The sequence below is a fragment of the Rhinopithecus roxellana genome, chromosome 3 (assembly GCF_007565055.1).
Source record: "Rhinopithecus roxellana isolate Shanxi Qingling chromosome 3, ASM756505v1, whole genome shotgun sequence".
In the NCBI taxonomy this organism is placed as follows: Eukaryota; Metazoa; Chordata; class Mammalia; order Primates; family Cercopithecidae; genus Rhinopithecus; species Rhinopithecus roxellana.
Window position 1 is genome coordinate 1,258,594 of NC_044551.1, and position 19,309 is coordinate 1,277,902.

A 19,309-nucleotide genomic window follows, 5' to 3' on the forward strand; every position below is an offset into this window, starting at 1 on the left:
TTTGGAGCCAGACAGCTTGGGTTTGAATCTTGCTTCTGCCGTTATAAACTAGGTGACATTGGGCAAGTTATAATATCTCATCTTTAGTTTCTCCAGCTCTAAAATGAGAATTAGTAGTAGCTATCATGTAATATTTTTGAGACTTAAATAATGTAAAGCACATAGTACAGTACCAACATTTTTAATTGCTCAATATTATTAGAGTAGACATGGGGAATAGTGAGAGGTAAATCTGGAAGAGTACATTAGAGGGTCTTTGGTGAGGAATGTGAACTTCATCAGGACACACTGGAAACCAGTGAACATTTCTGAGCAGAGGAGTAACGTGATAGGAACCACACTTTTGGAAAACCTTTGGGAAAGTGACAGATTGGAGTTCTGGACCAGGAGGGTGATAGTGGGAATGGAAAATAATGGACAGAACTGAGAGACATTCTGGAACTATCCATGGAACTTGGCAACTGATGGACTCCAGGAGAGAGAAGAGGTATATACTCTAGGATGATGATGGTACCCTTGCTAGAATACGAAAATCAGAAGCTAGAGAAAGGGAGGTTAGGGATTGCAGATGGTGTGTTTTGTTATCTTGTATTTGAAGTACAGTTAGGATTTCCAGTTGTATCCAGCAAGGAATTTGAAATATGAATTGAAGCTCAAGAAAAAGGGTTGAGGCAAACTGAAGATTTGGTAGTTAACATTTGACATAGATAAAATCTCAGATATAATGGGAAACAAAGAGGCAAAGAGACAGGATTCAGGAAACATTTCCTTCTTATTTGGAAGAAATTACTAGCTCTTAGTAAACATGCTCATCTTTTGTGTATATAATCTTGTAGCTTCAATAAAATGACATAATAAAATCACGTGGAAAACCAGATCTTTATAATGAGTTCACTTCTTTTTAAAAGAATCTTAATTATATTTTGTTCTAGGTCAGAAAGACCTCCTGACTCCGTGTTACAGTAGACAAAACAAGTTGAACTCTTTTGGACCTATAAACCCTACTCTGAATACAACATACAGCTTCCTTACTACATTTTTCAAAGAAATTAGTGAGGTGTTTCCAGATCAATTCATTCATTTGGGAGGAGATGAAGTGGAATTTAAATGTTGGTAAGATGATTCCTTAAAACCTCTTTTAAAAAAAAAAAAAGAGGCTGGGTGCGGTGGCTCAAGCATGTAATCCCAGCACTTTGGGAGGCCGAGGTGGGAGGATCATGAGGTCAGGAGTTCAAGACCAGCCTGGCCAACACTGTGAAACCCAGTCTCTACTAAAAATACAAAAAGTAGCTGGGCTTGGTGGCAGGTGCCTGTAATCCCAGTTACTCAGGAGGCTGAGGCAGAATATCTCGAACCCGGGAGGAAGATACTGCAGTGAGCTGAGATCATGCCACTATACTCCAGACTGGGTGACAGAATCAGACTCCATCTCAAAAAAAAAAAAAAAAAAGAATAAAAAACCTGTTGCACTGAAGTAGCTGTAGAGGGCTCCATACCATAAGGAAGACTTAAGAGTAACATGCCTGCTTGTAAGGGTTAAACTGGGCAACATGACTCCTGAGATGGTAGATTTTTGTAGAATGTGCATTTGGGTGGTATGGCAAAGTAAAGCTTAAGGGAAAACAAGATGCAGAAGAAAATGGAGATTCAAAAAAAGACTACTGTGAAATGAGAACAACTTTAGTGAAAGAGGGCAATCGATGATTAAATAGGAAAGATTTTTCAAATAAAAGTTCTCTCTGCAAATAGCTTTAGATGGAGGAGAAAGGTGGTAAGGTAAAGAAAGCCATTTTTATAGGAAGTCAGCTTCTTGAAAAAACTGTTTGCAATGGATAATTAAGATAACTTGTAATTAAGTTTTTAGGCTTCTTTTTACTACCTACAAACTTTAATAGTTTTAAGTCTGCACAACTGATATTAAGGATATATACTGCTTTAAATAATAAAGTGAGCATATCAAACTTCTAATGAAATTTTAATCACTCTTTGCTGTAGGGAATCAAATCCAAAAATTCAAGATTTCATGAAGCAAAAAGGCTTTGGCAAAGATTTTAAAAAACTAGAATCTTTCTACATTCAAAAGTAAGTTGTTTGAAAGCCTATTTCTGTTTTTATTAATGCTTTTTGTAAAAGTTTATTTAGCAATGTGCTTTATTTTTACATTTTCTCTACATCCTTTGCCTAAGTGTAGATGTGAAAAATCACTAAAAGAAGCAATACCCACTGCTTGCTTTAAATCAGTAACATGGTAACTCCAAGTATTTTCTAACAGCTGTTGAAATATAGGAAGGCAGTCATCTGTTCTAAAAATTCAGCTTGGGCTGGGCATGGTGACTCACGCCTGTAATCCCAGCACTTTGGGAGGCCAAGGCAGGCAGATCACCAGAGGCCAGGAGTGTGAGACCAGCCTGGCCAACACCGTGAAACCCCATCTCTACTAAAAATACAAAAATTAGCCAGGCGTGGTGGTGGGTGCCTGTAATCCCAGCTACTTGGGAGGCTGAGAGAGAATCTCCTGGGAGGTGGAGGTTGCAGTGAGCCAAGATCACACCACTGCACTCTGTACTCCAGCCTGGGCAACAGAGTGAGACTCTGTTTCAATCAATCAATCAATCAATAAAACTCAGCTTGAAGCCCTGGCTACCCTGTGAAGTCTTCACCTGGAATTCATTCCATTTTGTCAATTTCAGGAGCATTTATTTTACTATATAGCTGTGCTACCCAATACAGTAGCCATAGCCACAGGTGTCTGTCCATATATAAATTAATTAAAATTAATGAAAGTTAAAAATTCAGCTACTCAGTTGCATTAGCCACATGTCAAGTGTTCAGTAGCCAGCTGAGGCTAGTGACTGCCATACTGAAAAGTGCATATATATACATTTCCATCCCAGGAAGTTCTACTAGACCATGCTGTTCTCTACAGGGATTGGCAAACTTTTTCTGTAAAGGGCCAGAGAGTAAAGATTTTAGGCTTCATGGGCCACATACAATTTTCTTTTAAGTTAAAAAAATAAACCAAAAACTCAAATTTTAAAACTTAAAAAAAAAAAATGCTTTACAAATATAAAAACCATTCTTAGCCCATGAGACATACAAAAACAGTCTGCAAGCTGTAGTTGCCAAACCTTATGCCGTACCATTTATTTGGCAAGCCCAGGTTCCAGCCTTTGCCTATTCAGCTTTTTGTGTAATGCATTTAATTTATCTGCAGAGCACCTGGCATTGTCTAAGTATCTGTAAATATTTGTGGACTGATTGTCAGCAACTTTTACATGTAATTTATGTGATATGACAGGCTAGATCATGGTCCCTATCATTTTAAGACAGCCATAAAATTTTAACAGATTGCTGCCTATACAATTTCCTGAGTTGCCTACCAACTCAATTTGAGGCCACTTCTCCCTATCTTAGGGGTATGTTTAACTCATTCATTCAGCAAATGATTATTAAACCCCCAAACTATGTTAGGTTCTATATCATGTGCTAAAAAGGAGGAAGTACTTGTGACACTTCCCAACTTTAGCTGCTTCTGCTATAAAGCTGTACTATACTGAAAGGCACCTCTCAAAATGCAAGAAATCCTTGATAGAAAATGTACATGTTTTAAATAGATTGTTAAGCTTGTGATCTAAAATAACTATAATTTTTTTGTAATACTAGGGTTTTGGATATTATTGCAACCATAAACAAGGGATCCATTGTCTGGCAGGAGGTTTTTGATGATAAAGTGAAGGTGAGCATTGTGAAGACTGCATCTGATCAATGTAAGAGAATTATTTTTCTTGGGGCAACTGGGAATTTGCAAGTCTAACTACTAGTATTACCTTTCCAGTGTGGTTAGTGACCACTTTGGACCTCATAGTTCCAAGGTAAGTTTGGTAGAAATGAGACTAAAATGCAAGTCTCAGCCTTAGTTAACTGAACCTAAGTGGTATCCATATATAAGCAAAAGTTAAATATCCAAACTTAAGGTGGATGAAACTTTTCATTTTAAGTCTCTAAAATGAGTATCACATGGCACTAACTCTGAAGGGGAAAAAGGAAGTGCAGATTTTTAAGGATCTTAGAAAATTATGTTGCTAGTAATAATGCCTTAAACTTTCAATTTCATCTACTATGTTCTACGCTTAATAATATGTATTGCAATTTGTAACGTTAATAGCTTGTGCCGGGCACAATAGTTGAAGTATGGAAAGACAACGCGTATCCTGAGGAACTCAGCAAAGTCACAGCATCTGGCTTGCCTGTAATCCTTTCTGCTCCTTGGTACTTAGATTTGATTAGTTATGGACAAGATTGGAGGAAATACTATAAAGTGGAACCTCTTGATTTTGCTGGTAAGTGAAGCAGTTGGTCCGCGTGTTGTGGGTTACTGTGAAGCTGATGGTAAGTGAAGCAACCATTGTTACCTTTGTTTTATGAGTTTTCTTCCCTAACCTCCCACCCCAGAAATCCTTACCTAGATATCACCTACCACCTACCTATCTTTTATGTTTGATCCTTGATTTTATGTACTTTTTTTAAGCTCAGTATCAAACTCTCAAAAAACCATATAGTTGCCTAAATTCAAGAACTTCGAAAGTATTATAGATCCCCCTACATTTTATCTCCATTTTCAGTGATGACACCTCACTCTCTACATTCTAAAGCTATTTGATTGCATTAACCTTATATGCCCTCTTCTGAACTGCTTCTCCAATGTAAGACACCTAACCAAAGCTACAGTTTTAGTTCAGTGGATTTCAGGCTGTGTTGTCTTAGGATTCTGAGGAGTAGAATCCTTGGTGGATGGGACAGGAGGGGACATCTGAAGGGTGGCGCTTCAGGCTGTCAGATCCCCTTCATAAAGAACATTCTACTTTGTCCAATTTTGTACATCAGCCTTTAGTACAAAATCCTTGAAAAGGGATTTTGGTATTTAAAAAAGTTTCAGAACCATAGGTCTTATTAATTGGTAATTTTATATACAATGAATTTTATGAGGATCAAAAAGTGATAATTACTGATTTTTAAAAAGCATTAAGTGGCTGGGTGCAGTGGCTTATGCCTGTAATCCCAGCACTTTGGGAGGCTGAGGCAGGTGGATCATGAGGCCAGGAGTTCAAGACCAGCCTGGCCAAGATGGTGAAACTCCATCTCTACTAAAAATACAAAAATTAGCTGGGCATGGGGGTGGGTACCTGTAATCCCTGTTACTTGGGAGGCTTAGGCGGAGAATTTCTTGAACCCAGGAGGTTGCAGTGAGCCAAGATTGTGCCACCACACTGCAGCCTGGGTGACCAAGTGAGACTCCATCTCAAAAAAAAAAAAAAAAAAAAAATTAAGTATTCAATTTTTGTTTTAAATGCCAAGAGGTAGAAATTAAAGGCAGGAATGGTCACAGTCCACTAAAAAACTAGTATTCCAACTTATGTTCCCTGGCACACTACTAAATAGACAACCAGGGATTTGAAAAATGGTTTCTGGTGTCCAGATAAGTTTGCATACAACCAAAATAAAACTTTAATACTGGCCCACTACGTTAATCTATGGGGCTAACACACACTGTGAACCATGGGTCAGGGCTGGGAATAAAGTTTGCAACCATTATTTTTTGGGAGGGGGGAAGAGGGGCCACCTTTTTTGTGCCACAACCATTAACATCTCCCAAGGTCCTGCTGACCACAGTAGAGAAATGTTGCCCTAGGATAAAGACAGAGGAAACAAATCTTGATGAAGAAATTAATATTGCCTCTGTGCACAAGCTTTGAGCTTCTGAACTTATATCAATTCAATGATTTTAATTTAGGTACTCAGGAACAGAAACAACTTTTCATTGGTGGAGAAGCTTGTCTATGGGGAGAATATGTGGATGCAACTAACCTCACTCCAAGATTATGGTATGGGATTTACATAACATTTAAGAATTAAGGTGCCTTAGCTTTCCTTCTCCATCTAAACACAAAAGTACTAAACATAAACTGCTTGGGGGGACGTGTGGTTTAAATTTTAGGCCTCGGGCAAGTGCTGTTGGTGAGAGACTCTGGAGCTCCAAAGATGTCAGAGATATGGATGGCGCCTATGACAGACTGACAAGGCACCGTTGCAGGATGGTCGAGTAAGAAATATTTGTTTCTCAAGCTAGGATACTATTAAGTCCAGTGTGATTTGTAGCCTTCCTATTCAGTGTTAGCTAGTTTCTTTTGCTATAAATAGAAATGTGTGTTACCTAAGAAATAATGAGAAGAAACCAGGAATTATTTTTTTGTAGGTAATAATACCTGTAAAGAAGATATATTCAGACTTACGACTGTTTTATAGATACAAAAAATTTTGGTGTAACTTCGAACTCCATCTTGAGTTGCTTTAATTTTCTTCCCTTATTTTCAGTAATGCTGTGATTTAGTGATTCTAATGTAAATTTCTAAGATGACATAAATGATACCTAAAATATCTTTATTCATGTTATCTATCTACAGACGTGGAATAGCTGCACAACCTCTTTATGCTGGATATTGTAACCATGAGAACGTGTAAAAATGGAGGGGAACAAGGCACAGCAATCTGTACTACAGTCAACTTTATTTTGAAATCACGTAAAATAAGATATTAGACTTTTTTGAATAAAATATTTTTATTGATTGAACCTTTGACCCTCTTATTTCTTATTACATATAGAGGCCTGGCATCTTTCTTGAGATAAGCTTAAAGACACCTTCGTGATAGCACTCTTCCAAAGAGTTGAGTGTTTGCTACTAATAGTAATTTCATAGATGAACAGCATGATTCAGGTACAGTGGCTTTAAACAGCAAAGCATATTTCTCATTAAATTAAAACGGGTGGCTCCAGCGCCACTATCAAAGCTTAAGTTATATCTTTTATCTAGTTTTCTAAATGTACTGAAACAGTACTTTATTTGTGCAATAAAAATTGTTCTTACTGAAAATGAAGTAGCTAGGTGCTCCTGAATTTCTCTCCAAAAACTAAAACATTTAGGTCAAACCACTTCTCCGGTTGAGCAGTGTATTTTGATCTTGAGAATTCATGGCTTGATAAGTAGATAGTTCTAAGGCAAAAGTAGCTGAGCCTGATGTTAGCGTTCGAAGCACAGTTGAATAACCCTAAGCAAAATAATTTAGGTCACTTATATTATCAAATTTAAGCCTCAAGTTTCTCTTCCTGCTGATTATCTTTTGACTATTAGGGGAAAGTGATGTTGCCACTCATGTGACTTAGCTATATCACTTCCTTCAAACAGATCATTTAACTTTTTTCAGGGTAAGTTAGATATAAAAATATCGAGGACAGAAAGCAGAGTAGTGCAAGTATGCTACAGACGTATTTGTTAGATGGCTGTGCCCTTCCTACTACTCTGCTGGCAACCCAGGTGCCTGTCCTGGAGCAGAAAAGGCTGATAGGGGAGAAGAATGATAACTTGCCTTAAAACTGACAATGGTAGAAGTAAGATAAATGCTTGGCAGGGAAAAAATGATCATATAGACTGGCACCACATTTTGGTACAGCACATCTCAAGCTTTGTAGGACTACAAATACCCCCTTGTAATGGTAGAATCCCTGGATTTCCCAACAATTTAAATTCAAAGTCCTAACCATTCCTGCTGGTTGAAACTTAACATTTATTCCCTAAATCAAAGCCTTAATGTTTCTTTTAGGTTACTGATTGTCTATTCACTGGCATATTATATCCCCTGAATTAAGAAGAATATGTACTTTTCCGTTACAAAGTACTTACCATAATATCTGCTAAGGGAACAAATCCAATAACAACTTTGTTGTCCTGGCGAGTCTGAATTTCCTGAATGTTTCCTCTTCTTTGTGCCAGATCTGCCAGGACAGGGCTGAGATAATCTCTAGCTACTGTAACCTCAAGACTCATCAGAGGCTCCAAAACTTGCTTATCAGCTTTCTTCAGAGCCTAAAGAAATTAAAGAATGTTAACTTATCTTTCATAAATAAATACTGCCCATACTCTTAAGCCTAGAGCTCATACAAAAAGACATAAGCTTGCTTTAACTCTCCCTTTAAAGGTAACATTTTATAAGACGTCAACAACTACAATATTTGCTGGTATAATAAGCATGATAATTTATAGATCTTTTGTATGGTATGCAAGGAGGGGTGTTTAGCAAACTCTGATTATAAAAAAATGACTGTGAACATGTGGTCAGAGTCACAGAAGTCCTCCCCTTTCAAAGATGCATTTGTTCATATTTAAAACTCATGTTGCTGTTCCTGATGTCTATAATTACAATCCATGCCATGCCACATGCCATAGATAGCAATAAAGGGGAGAGCTTGGAAAAATGTAATGCAATAAGGTAATAGAAACATTATGTGAAATCTTTTCTTATTTAGAATCTTAGATTTCAAAGGCCAAGAAGAATACGCATATAAAGACTGTGGAAACTGAAAATGCCTTTCAGAATAAAATAATGGAATTGAAAAAGATATAAAAATTAAGAGAAAAAACTGCTACAATAAAGAAAAGGATTGAATTCTGTGTATCTAGGGCATACCATGCTCACAGAACTGTTCTTAGTCCTCTTTTCATAATTTTTCCCTGGCAATATTACCTATCTGGAGAGCTTCAAAAACACCTTCAACATGGCTTCCTCAAAAACTTTAAATCCTATGCAGCCCATAGTTTGAGTACTCCAGTCTTGTACTCCATTGGCCTGCTTTGGGATAGTGTCTGAATATCTACAGCTCTCCAACATGTCCCACACTGAGCTCATCATTTTCTTTTCCAAACACTTCTACACACATCCCTTTTTCTTATGATGACATCAGTAGTCTTCAGTTCACCTTTGACTTCCTTTTCCCCAAGTAAGCTGTAAGATTTTTTTTTCCGCTGTTCCTATTGCTGGTATCCTAGGTCAAACTTCGTCCATTTCCTGTCCTCAACTATCTCTTCCCTATTCAAATTCCTTCTGTACTTTGATACTTCTCCCTTCAAAACCTTTAAATTATGCTCCACCATTCTCAGAACAAAGTTCAAACTCTTTAATGTAGTTTTTAAAGGTTTCTCTACAGTCTGACACTATTTTACTTTTTCAACACACGACTCCCCTGCCTTCATCTGATAATACAGTTAAAAGGACTCTTATCTCTGTCTGGAAGGTCCCCCACCGTGCCCAAGTCCTCCAAAATCATCTCAGCTCAAATATAAATCTTTCCAAGAATCTTCCCCAATTCCCTGCTTCCTACTTTCATGGCATTTGCCCATTTTACCTAATACTTTAGTTATATTTAATTCCCTTACGAAATCACAAGCTCCTTTAGGTAGAATAAAATCTAATCCTATTTGTGTCCTTCTCAGTGCCTGGTGAACTTAAGCACAACACAGATGACTCAATAAATACATGAAGCACCTACAAGCAGATAGAAGGAGACTCCCCATTACAAGAAGCTTAACAAGGGTAGCAGTACTTCCATTAGGAGTATTTTGTTTGAAGTAATGAATTAAAACTAAAGACTAAATGTAAGCCCCCATAAAGTTAATTCTTGTTCTCTGGCATAATCTTATTAAAAAGGTGAATGAACACAGAAATACAGACTTTATTTTTAGAAGACATGTTACACTTTCAAGGACAGGCCAATATATTGGGGGCTTGGGGTCAATTTAGAAACATTATTTTTCAGATTCCCATAAACTTTAAAAATTACTTGGGGACAGGCAATGATGGTGGCTCACAACCTATAATCCTACCACTTTGGGTTTCGGAGGCTGAGGTGGGCAGATTGCTTGAGCCCAGGAGTTCAAGACCAGCATGGGCAAGATAGTGAGGCCTTGTCTCTTTAAAAAAAAAAAAAAAAAAAAAAAAAAAAAAAAAAAAAAAATTATTTGAGGGTGAATTTTCTCAATAATATAGTCATAACTACTTTGCAGGTAACATTTCTAACTATTAAGTGAACAATATTTAAACTATTTTTTCAAAGCTTTGTTTTTAATCAAAAAGCTATTTAAGAAGTACAAATTTAAACTCATGTGAAAGAGATATTAAGTTTGGCTTTCTTAAGTCAGGGGCTTGGGATACTTAAATTAACTTTGTAATTATAGATTCAAGTACAATTATAGAAAATTGGGTCTCAAACACAGTCCAAGTATTAGAAAATGGCTATAAAAGCAAGTATAAATAATGCAAAATCAATCACTTAAAAAATTAGGGTAGTTCAATGCTGAGAGGAATGCATGGAATCAGCATTCAGCATACCACACTCCTGGGAGTTAATCCAGTTCTGGTAGGTTAATGAGGCAGGAAGTGGAGAGTCCATGACACTTAAGGACAAACTCCCCAGATAACCATACCAAGAAGACCACATTGCTTGATGCTTTGAGAAGAGAAGGTGCTTAAGCCTGAATCTGTTATTCAGTGGGACTTAACTGGTTTCAATGGTCCTTGATTAAAGCAATCTTATAATTTAATATAAGTAGAGAAATAATATGGAACTCTGCATGACTTTGCATGTCATCCTTGTGCAGGGCCATGCTAATCTTCTCTGTATCATTCCAATTTTAGTATATGTGCTGCTGAAGCAAGCACTAAAGCAATCTTATTTGAATAACAATCCCCAAAATTGGAACCATATTGGATCTTTAATGTTCTTTAGATTACAGTCCATCTTGGGCCAAGCTAGCCTCAGATCTGTCTTCCAGTCAAACCTACCATTCTTGCCTCTGTCAGGGATGGGAAAGCAGAAATGCCACTTAAGGAAGCTTGTCTCTTTATCAGAGTATAAGATCCTCTTTGAAATAAAAGCCTGGTGATTAAGAAATCAAAAGATTCTCCATGATAAGAACTCTTGTTGACCACAAGGCTGAGGAGGCAAAGACACAAGATAAGGCTCTGTAAACACAGCTGTCTGCAAGATCAGTGGTACTATACTCAGAAAACTGTCACCTGAAAGCCATAAAGATTAGGATAGTTCTATACCTTTTGCACACATCTTGAGACACAGGCAGAAATCATAGTTGTGGAGGTACCAGGATGAATTGTCAGGGAATGTAAAGTAATTGCTACATCTTGAACTGGAGATCCAAGCAATGGTCCTAGACAAGGGAAAAAAATTGTATCATACTATGCTTGATGTGTAGTGAGAAGTAATGAGAAGTGCAAAGGAATAGGGAGAAAACACTAACAAAGTTAGGAAAAAGACTGAAATAATCTATAATATAAGGATGATTAAATGGTTGAGTGTGATACTAATGCTTACTCTCATCTGAGTGCCTTACCTTGGAGGCATGCGCTGTGAATTCCACTTTCAATGGCCTCTTGGGAGACCTTCAAGAGGCCTTCACTGATACTTTCAGCATACTCAATCACTGGCGTAACAGACGATGTTTCAATTGGCCTTGCTTCCACTTCTACGGTCACCAGATGCCTTTTATCTCCTAAAGTTCTATCTAAGGTATCTATAAACAAATTGAATATGGTACCTCAGAATTAATTCTGGAAAGGTATCAAGGTGCTATAAACAGCAAAATTATCATCAACAAGCTCAGGGTCTCATACAAGATAAAGTGGGAGAGAATATTAACAATGGCACTAAATACAGTGTAAAAATCAGAGTAAAGAGCTCTACCAACAAAGCATCCGCTTCTATGTTGATCAATATTAAAAACCTGCTCTGTATCACCTCTTGTTTTAACATTAAGGTATGCTGAGGCACATGTTACGAAGATTATACTTTTAAACTTTTCAAAACGTCTTGTAGGTGACTGAAATCCTTTTAGTTACAAACTTGTAAATAAAAATTAAATGATAAAACCTTTAAAAGTACAAAAGGTAAGCTAATGAAAATTAACTCTAAATCCTGACAACCCACAAAAGTTTTACATTGCGTATTTTTCCAGCAATACTTTATGCACTTACTGTTTACTATTTCTTTCCCAAAAAACTAGTAAAATGTTTTTGGTAAGATTGAAAACAGTATCTCTTATTTGCCAACAACCAACAATCTCCAATATTTTACTAAAACAGAAGTATGCCGTATTTATGTGAGGGGCCATGTAATGCACTGACTCATGGCCCAAATCAAAACTAAGAATTAATTATAGTCTATAATTCTTCATAATTCCTCTTCAAGCTCATGTTTATACTGTGAAACATTTTCTATTTAAAATTATACAGGCTTAGGTGTGGTGGCTCACACCTGTAATCCCACCCAGCACTTTGGGAAGCCAAAGTGGGAGGATTACTTGAGGCCAGGAATTTGAGACTAGACTGGGCAAATGTAGCAAGACTCTGTCTCTGTAAAAAAATAAAAATTAGCTGGGTGTGGTACTGCACACCTGTAGCCCTAGCTACTTGGGAGGCTGAGGCAGGAGGATTGCTGGAGCCCAGGAGTTCAAGGCTACAGTGAGCTAAGATCTTGCCATTGTATGCCAGCCTGCTCAACAGAACAAGACATTGTCTCAATATATACGTTTATATATAAATATACATGTTTATATATGTACAAGCTAAAAATGAGCATTCATGAAACCTAAAACTACTAAAGAAACAGAGTATTACCAATATCTAGATGCCTTCTGAAGCAACCACTATCATACATTATCCTCATTATTTTCTTTAGTGTTATATCACATATACATGTATCCCTAAGCAATAGTTTACTTCTGCTTCATTTTGAATTTGTTATGCTATATGTATATGGCAATTTTTTTGTTCCACGTTTGTGAGAGTCGTCTGGACTGTTTTCCGATTCCAGCCTACTCCCCAACATCTAACAGTCAGCACTTGGCATTCCACTATAAGGAATAACCCTCCCTCTTCTTCCCTATTTATCTATGTATTATTCTAAGTATGAACTTAGAAATTATTTTTTCACAATGGTCTATACTTATCTTGGTATTCAAATTAATCCAGATTTGGCCAGCAGAGTCTCTTCAAGCTGGTTCCTGTGTCCTTATATACCCCCCTCACCATCATTTTTTGACCATTTCCTCTCTTACACATAGCATGATATTCCATTATCCTTTTTAATGTTTTATTTCATTTTTAATTAACAAATAATTGTATATATTTATGGGGTTTGTAATCTTTCAATACATGCATACATCATGGAATGATAAAAAGCAGGCAAATTTACACATCTATCATGTCAAAAAACTTATTTCTTTGTACTAAGAAGATTTAAAATATACATTATTAACTACAGTCACTATGCTGTGTAATAGATCATGAGAACCTATTTCTCCTGTCCAATTGAAACTCCGTACCCCACTTCATCAACATCTCTCCTTTCCCCAGCTTTCCAACCCTCAGCCTCTGGTAGCCATCATTCTACTGTTCTGCAAGTTCGACTTTTAGAAATTCCACATATGTGAGAGATCGTGCCCGTTGCACCTAGTTTTGATAGTTTCTTGTTCATTACTAACACAAGTGGCCCTTGAACAATGTGGTGGCTAGGGGTGCCAAACCCCTATGCAGTCAAAAATCCATGTGTAAATTTTGAATCCCCTGAAACTTAACTACTATAGAATACTGTTAACAGGAAGTCAGTCTTAACCAATAAATAGTCAATTAACACGTTATATGTATTTTATATTGTATTTTTACAATAAACTAGAAAAAAAGAAAATGTACCAAGAAAATCTAAGAGAAAATATATTTACTAAGTAAAAGTAGAACATCATAAAGGTCTTTATCCTTGTCATCTTTGCATTAAGTAGCCTGAGGAGTAAGAAAAAGAGGGGTTTGGCTTGCTGTCTCAGGGATGGCAGAGGCAGGACAATAATCCATGTATAACTGGACCTGCACACATACTTCAAACCCATGTTGTTCAAGGGTCAACTGTACTTTCCATCCCCTCTTTTATTTCTTCAAAGATAGTATTTGTATATTCTACATCTCATAACTCCAGTAACTGAAGCCTTTGCTGGTGTGACTATCTATTGTTTCTATTGCCTTTTTGCTCATTATGCTTTTTCTCATGGTTTTGTGATTTAAAGAGAATTTTATTGTGAGTAATATTCTTTTATGTGTGGGACTTCTTTTTTTTTTTTTTTGAGATGGAGTCTCGCTCTGTTGCCTGGGCTGGAGTGCAATGGCGCGATCTCGGCTCACTGCAACTTCACCTCTGGGATTCAAGCAATTCTCCTGCCTCAGCCTCCTGAGTAGCTGGGATTATAGGCACTTGCCACTATGCCCAGCTAGTTTTTGTTTTTTTAGTAGAAACGGGGTCACCGTGTTGGCCACGCTGGTCTTGAACTCCTGACCTCGTGATCTGCCCGCCTCAGCTTCCCAAAGTGCTGGGATTATAGGCGTGAGACACCACGCCTGGCCATGTGTGGCATTTCTTTGAGGCCTGGGTTGATTGATGTCTTTGGAGAAGCCCTTTTCTCCAGGTTCCTTGGGATACTACCAAGCCATGAGCACTTTACACTAAAGAACTAAGTTCTCCTTGGTCTGGAGTTTTTCAGGGCACACTGGTTCTATGAACTTAGGCTAAAGACCTGTATCAGAAGCCTATGATTACAAATTCTCAGAAACCTTGTCCCCTTACCATAGAGCCAGACAAGCAAGTTTCCTTGCCCTCTGCTTTTGCAGAAAGGACTTTCCCTAGTTAATTCTTTCCATGAGGATATGGCTTCTCAAGCACTAGTTAGAGATGATTACAGATTCTTCTAGAATAACTATAGCCTATATTGCTGACTTTTCCCAGATTACTACTCCTGCTTCCTTTTTGACCTCTGGAAAATTCTATTACATTCTAGTCAGCTCAGATATTAAAAGTTGTTACTTAGAGTTCTCTAGCATTTTTAGTTTTTCCAGATAAACAGTCCAGAAAGAGCACTCCTCATGCTATTTGCTCCTGTATTCTGCTTAATTTTTCAAGTTTCAGTGAAATGTAACCATCAGGACTTTTCACAAACTAATGAGCAGCTTGAAAGTACCTGGTTATCCTAAACGTCTTTTTTTTTTTTTTTTTTTTTTTTTTTTTTTTAACAATTTCCCACAAACCTGTCCACATTTTCTTCTTGGGGGTGAGTAGCAATAATTGTTGTCATGTTTTTTGGCTTAAGGGAACCAAATTAAAATCATATGTAGAAAAATTATGAATTTTTACATTTGGGAACTGAAGTATAAAAACTATACTTTCTCAAGATTACTATCAGCATAGAATAATCCTATTTATTAAGTACTGAAACTGACTTTCTACTTTTACTTTATAGAGTAAAAATAACACATTGACTGCAAATTCTTAGACTAGTTCTGATAGTGAGGACTGGGACAAGCCATCGACTTCAATGGCTTACTCTATTCCATGACCACTGAAAAGCACATTTGGTTGATGAGTGGTCATCCAGGAGATGTTATGGGTGATAATGAAATAGGGTTTTCTGTATTCAAAACAAAATCTTAAAAAACAAAAAAAAACCCCACATACATAAAAACCATCTCCTCTGATAGAAGACATGAGTGACTGTGAACACTGCTTTAAGCAACTAAATAGAGAAAGACAGAGAGAAAAAGCAAATCCTAAATGTTTTACTTTTTACCTGTGGCACAAACTGAGTTTAGGATGGTCTCTCGATATGCCACCTGGAGTGGCCCAAGATAGGTCTCCAGTCCATATTCCCTCTTGATTCGATCATGAATAATCTCTATATGTAACTCCCCCATACCACACAGAACAGTCTGGTTACCAGAGGAAGGAAATAAAAGATTAAGGGTAAATTATATTTATTGCAGAACACTATATAAAAATATGATGTTAATATATATTTATTTTTCATTAGTTTCCTTTGTAATTCTTTTTGCCCAGGGGCTCTTACATCAAAACATTGCTTTTGACTTTTCTGACTGGAATAATGAACCAATAAAAAGTGAATTACTTAGCCATTCTCTCCTCCTTCTTTGAAGTTAAATTATCTGCTGGGCAAGTGGCATCTGGCTAAGACTAATGATGCCAACACTTAGCTAGATACCAACATTTCCCAACCACAAAGCCAAATTTCTGGCCAGTGGAAGATGAATATAATTGATGTGGACAGCTTCTGGGTGGTGCCTGCAAGAGGGGAGTAAAGCCCTTTTCTTAACGAAAATGTAGACAACTGTCATGACACGAGAATGAGGGCTATACCTTGTAAATGGGCGGAATAACCTTTCTCCAAAACCTTTCCCAACATCATGGGCATTTCCCAACCATCCACGGCACTTTACAGCTTTGTAAGCAGTCAAAACCTTTGGACTAGCTTGAACCTTCATATGAGGGAGAAACTGACTTTTATCTTTCTTGAACCAATGAGGACTAAAGGTATTAGTGTATTAGCTTGGATCTGTGGAAGGGACTGGAGACTAAAGGTCAACGACATGGACAGTATGTGATCAAGCCCCAATAATAATTCTGGCCACCAAAGGCTTGGGTGAGCTTCCCTGGTTGGCAATACTCTGCCAGGAGGGTAACATGTCCCCGAGGATAAAGGAAGCATTGCAAAGGTTTAAAACCCTCCCAGACTTTGCTCTATGTGTCTCTTTGGCTGATCCTAATTTAAATACTTTTGCTGTAATAAAACTGTAATCACAAATTTAAAAAAATCACTTGGTATAGGACTGCTATACTTCAAGTTACAAAGTGAACTATTTGGGGAAAATAGTTGTAAAATAATACAAATAAAATGACTTGCTTATAGATATCTGTACATATATACTTACAAAAACATATTATGCTGCATAACACAGCACAGCAGAAGAACACATGTTTGAGTAAAAAGTGTGAAAGGCACAGGCGCTGTGGCTCATGCCTGTAATCACAGCACTTTGGGAGGCCAAGGCGGGCAGATCACCTGAGGTTGGGAGTTCGAGACAAGCCTGACCAACATGGAGAAACCCTGTCTGTACTAAAAATACAAAATTAGCTGGGCATGGTGGCGCATGTCTCTAATCCCAGCTACTCGGGAGGCTGAGGCAGAATTGTTTGAACCTGGGAGGCAGAGCTTGCAGTGAGCCAAGATCGCGCCACTACATTCCAGCCTGGGCAACAAAGCGAGACTCTGTCTCAAAAAAATAAATAAAACTGTGAAAGGCTATTCACCAAGTTTTCAGTGGCTACCCTGCAGAATGAGATGGAGGAACTGAAAAACGGACTTAATTATTTACTTGGTAGATTTGTGTATTATTTGCTGTTATTTTTAAATGTAGTGCCAGTTTTTATTTCATTTATTTTTACTTACTTTTTTCAAGACAGGGTCTCGCTCTGTCACCCAGACTAGAGTACAGTGGTATGATCAGAGCTCACTGTGGCCTTGACCTCCCTGACCTCCCAGGCTTAAGCAACCTTCCCACCTCAGCATCCTGAGTCGCTGGGACCACAGGTGCATGCCATCACACCTGGCTAATTTTTATTTTTATTTTTATTTTTGTAGAGACAGGGTTTCCTTATGTTGCCCAGGCTGGTCTTGAACTCCTGGGCTCAAGCGATGCTCCCAAAGTGCTGGGATTACATTTCGATTATTTAAATAATCGATTTTTTAAAATAAAACATTTCTGTTTTAATTACGATTATCATACTCTTCAGTATCAATTAAACTAAATTACTACCTCATTTGGCTGGCATTTTGGGAAAATAAAGTACTCCATGCTTTCCAGGTTAACTATGTCAGTTTATCCTTTTTAAAGACAAATTTATAAACTTTTTAAGAAACTCCTTCTAAAATCTTATATAAACATCACCCTATCCTCCTAAAAAGAGGATGCAGAATGTAATTTAATCTTTTCTTGATGAATCAAAACATCTGTTCTACTGTGCTATATTATACAGCGCAGTTCTGCACCTACTTTAACACTCTACTTCCTCTCACATTGTTACACTGTAGTCTATCACTTCTCTCCCAATTTAGGTGTTTTACTGTCTTCAAAAGCACCTTCCAATCCTCCTCCTAATATGCTTCTTTTATAAACCTTAGCATAAAAGGCTCAAGGCTTTGTCTTGATTAAACCTTATTTCAAAATTTCACAAAAAGCTGTCTTCAGGAGGGGTAAAAAATGTTGGAGAATAGTTTATATATGTGAAGTGTAATTAACTACATAGAGATTAAGGAAAATGTGCTTATTTAGCTTGATAGTCAACATAAAAGCAGAAATTAGTATTATGAGAGAATTTTTAAAAGGCTTTTCTTTCGGGGCACAGACTTAATCAGTGCTTTAGACAGACAGACATAGACACACACACACACACACACACACACACTCTCTTATAGAAAGGCTTCTGGAGTGAAGCAATAATATACCTACTTGTCCAGAGTCAGGATCTAGCCTCACTTTCAAACTTGGATCTTCACGCTGAAGACATTTCAATGCATGTTCCAAATCTATGGGATAAACAACTGTTATATTTACATTTCATTTTTTCAAAATAATTGTATGTTCTAGTGGGTAAAATAGATGGATAAGCAAACAAATTTTGAAAAAGAAATTTCAACCAGGTGTGGTGTCTCACACCTGTAATCCCAGCACTTTGGGAAGCTGAGACAGAAGGATTGCTTGAGCCCAGGAGTTTGCGACCAGCCTGGGCAACATAGCGAAACCACGTCTTTACAAAAAAAAAAAAAAAAAAAAAAAAGAAAAAAGAAAACTTCAAACAGTCATACATACTGCAGAGACAAAAATAAGCTGACATAATAAGGATGGGAGGCTACTTGAGATTGAGTGGTCTAGGAAGGCCTCTCTGGGGTGATTTAAGTAAAGACAGAAATGAATAAACAAACTATAAGCAAAATCCTGAAGAAAAGGAATCCCAGATAGAGAGAATGGCTATACAAGGAACAATGTGCTGTTGGGAAAAAGAGCAAGAAAACTAGCAGCTAGAGATCAGTGGACAAAAGGAAGAATAGCATCAGATGAGGAAGGAGATGTGTGGCAGGGATCATATCATGTAAGGTCTTGTAGGCCATGGTGAAAAGTTTCAGTTTGCACTGCGAAGCCACTGAAAGGTTTTAAAAGGAACAGTAACATCATCTGATTATATTTTCCAAAGATCAATTTAGGAGCTGACAAAAAAGTAAAATGCTTTCAGAAAAACTGGCAATAATGAAGTGCCAAAAGGAGGCTAAAATTACATCATGAATAAACAGGTATTAGTATAACTCTATGATGATAAATTATCACAACCACAGAAAAAATAATGTATATTTTAGATGGTATTAAGTATGCCATCTAAAGTGATATTTTAATACACTCATGTATACTCTACCTCTTTTTATAAAAGAAATATGTTAGAAGTTCCACAGACAAAGTGTAGCTAAAGAAAAGAGCTGAGCACTGGATTAATGAGCTAACCTTATCAGTCACACATTCAAAG

At 37.2% G+C, this 19,309-nt stretch overlaps 2 protein-coding genes and 1 non-coding gene across 6 annotated transcripts in view; 1 reads left to right on the forward strand and 2 right to left on the reverse strand.

The window, feature by feature from the left end:
• HEXB (hexosaminidase subunit beta) overlaps positions 1-6,628 on the forward strand; it is a 28,502-nt gene extending 21,874 nt beyond the window's left edge. The window contains exons 8-14 of the mRNA XM_010363308.1: positions 933-1,113; positions 1,996-2,082; positions 3,664-3,736; positions 4,166-4,340; positions 5,792-5,882; positions 5,996-6,100; positions 6,462-6,628. Coding sequence (XP_010361610.1) covers positions 933-1,113; positions 1,996-2,082; positions 3,664-3,736; positions 4,166-4,340; positions 5,792-5,882; positions 5,996-6,100; positions 6,462-6,519 — 770 coding nt within the window. The 3' untranslated portion in view covers positions 6,520-6,628. The remainder of the gene's footprint in view (positions 1-932; positions 1,114-1,995; positions 2,083-3,663; positions 3,737-4,165; positions 4,341-5,791; positions 5,883-5,995; positions 6,101-6,461) is intronic.
• GFM2 (G elongation factor mitochondrial 2) overlaps positions 6,546-19,309 on the reverse strand; it is a 48,809-nt gene continuing 36,045 nt past the window's right edge. For 3 of the 4 annotated variants that reach the window (XM_010363318.2, XM_010363325.2, XM_030927258.1), the window contains 6 exons: positions 18,244-18,320; positions 15,510-15,648; positions 11,238-11,417; positions 10,939-11,054; positions 7,737-7,919; positions 6,546-7,104 (listed from right to left, as the gene is read on the reverse strand). In XM_010363318.2, the coding sequence (XP_010361620.1) occupies positions 6,976-7,104; positions 7,737-7,919; positions 10,939-11,054; positions 11,238-11,417; positions 15,510-15,648; positions 18,244-18,320 (824 nt within the window). In that variant the 3' untranslated portion in view covers positions 6,546-6,975. Of the gene's footprint in view, positions 7,105-7,736; positions 7,920-10,671; positions 10,823-10,938; positions 11,055-11,237; positions 11,418-15,509; positions 15,649-18,243; positions 18,321-19,309 lie in introns of those variants that run through there. The other variant, XR_004056343.1, reaches the window with a different exon arrangement.
• Positions 10,443-10,548, reverse strand: LOC115896591. The gene has a single exon (XR_004056511.1). It is a non-coding gene; the product is annotated as a U6 spliceosomal RNA (small nuclear RNA).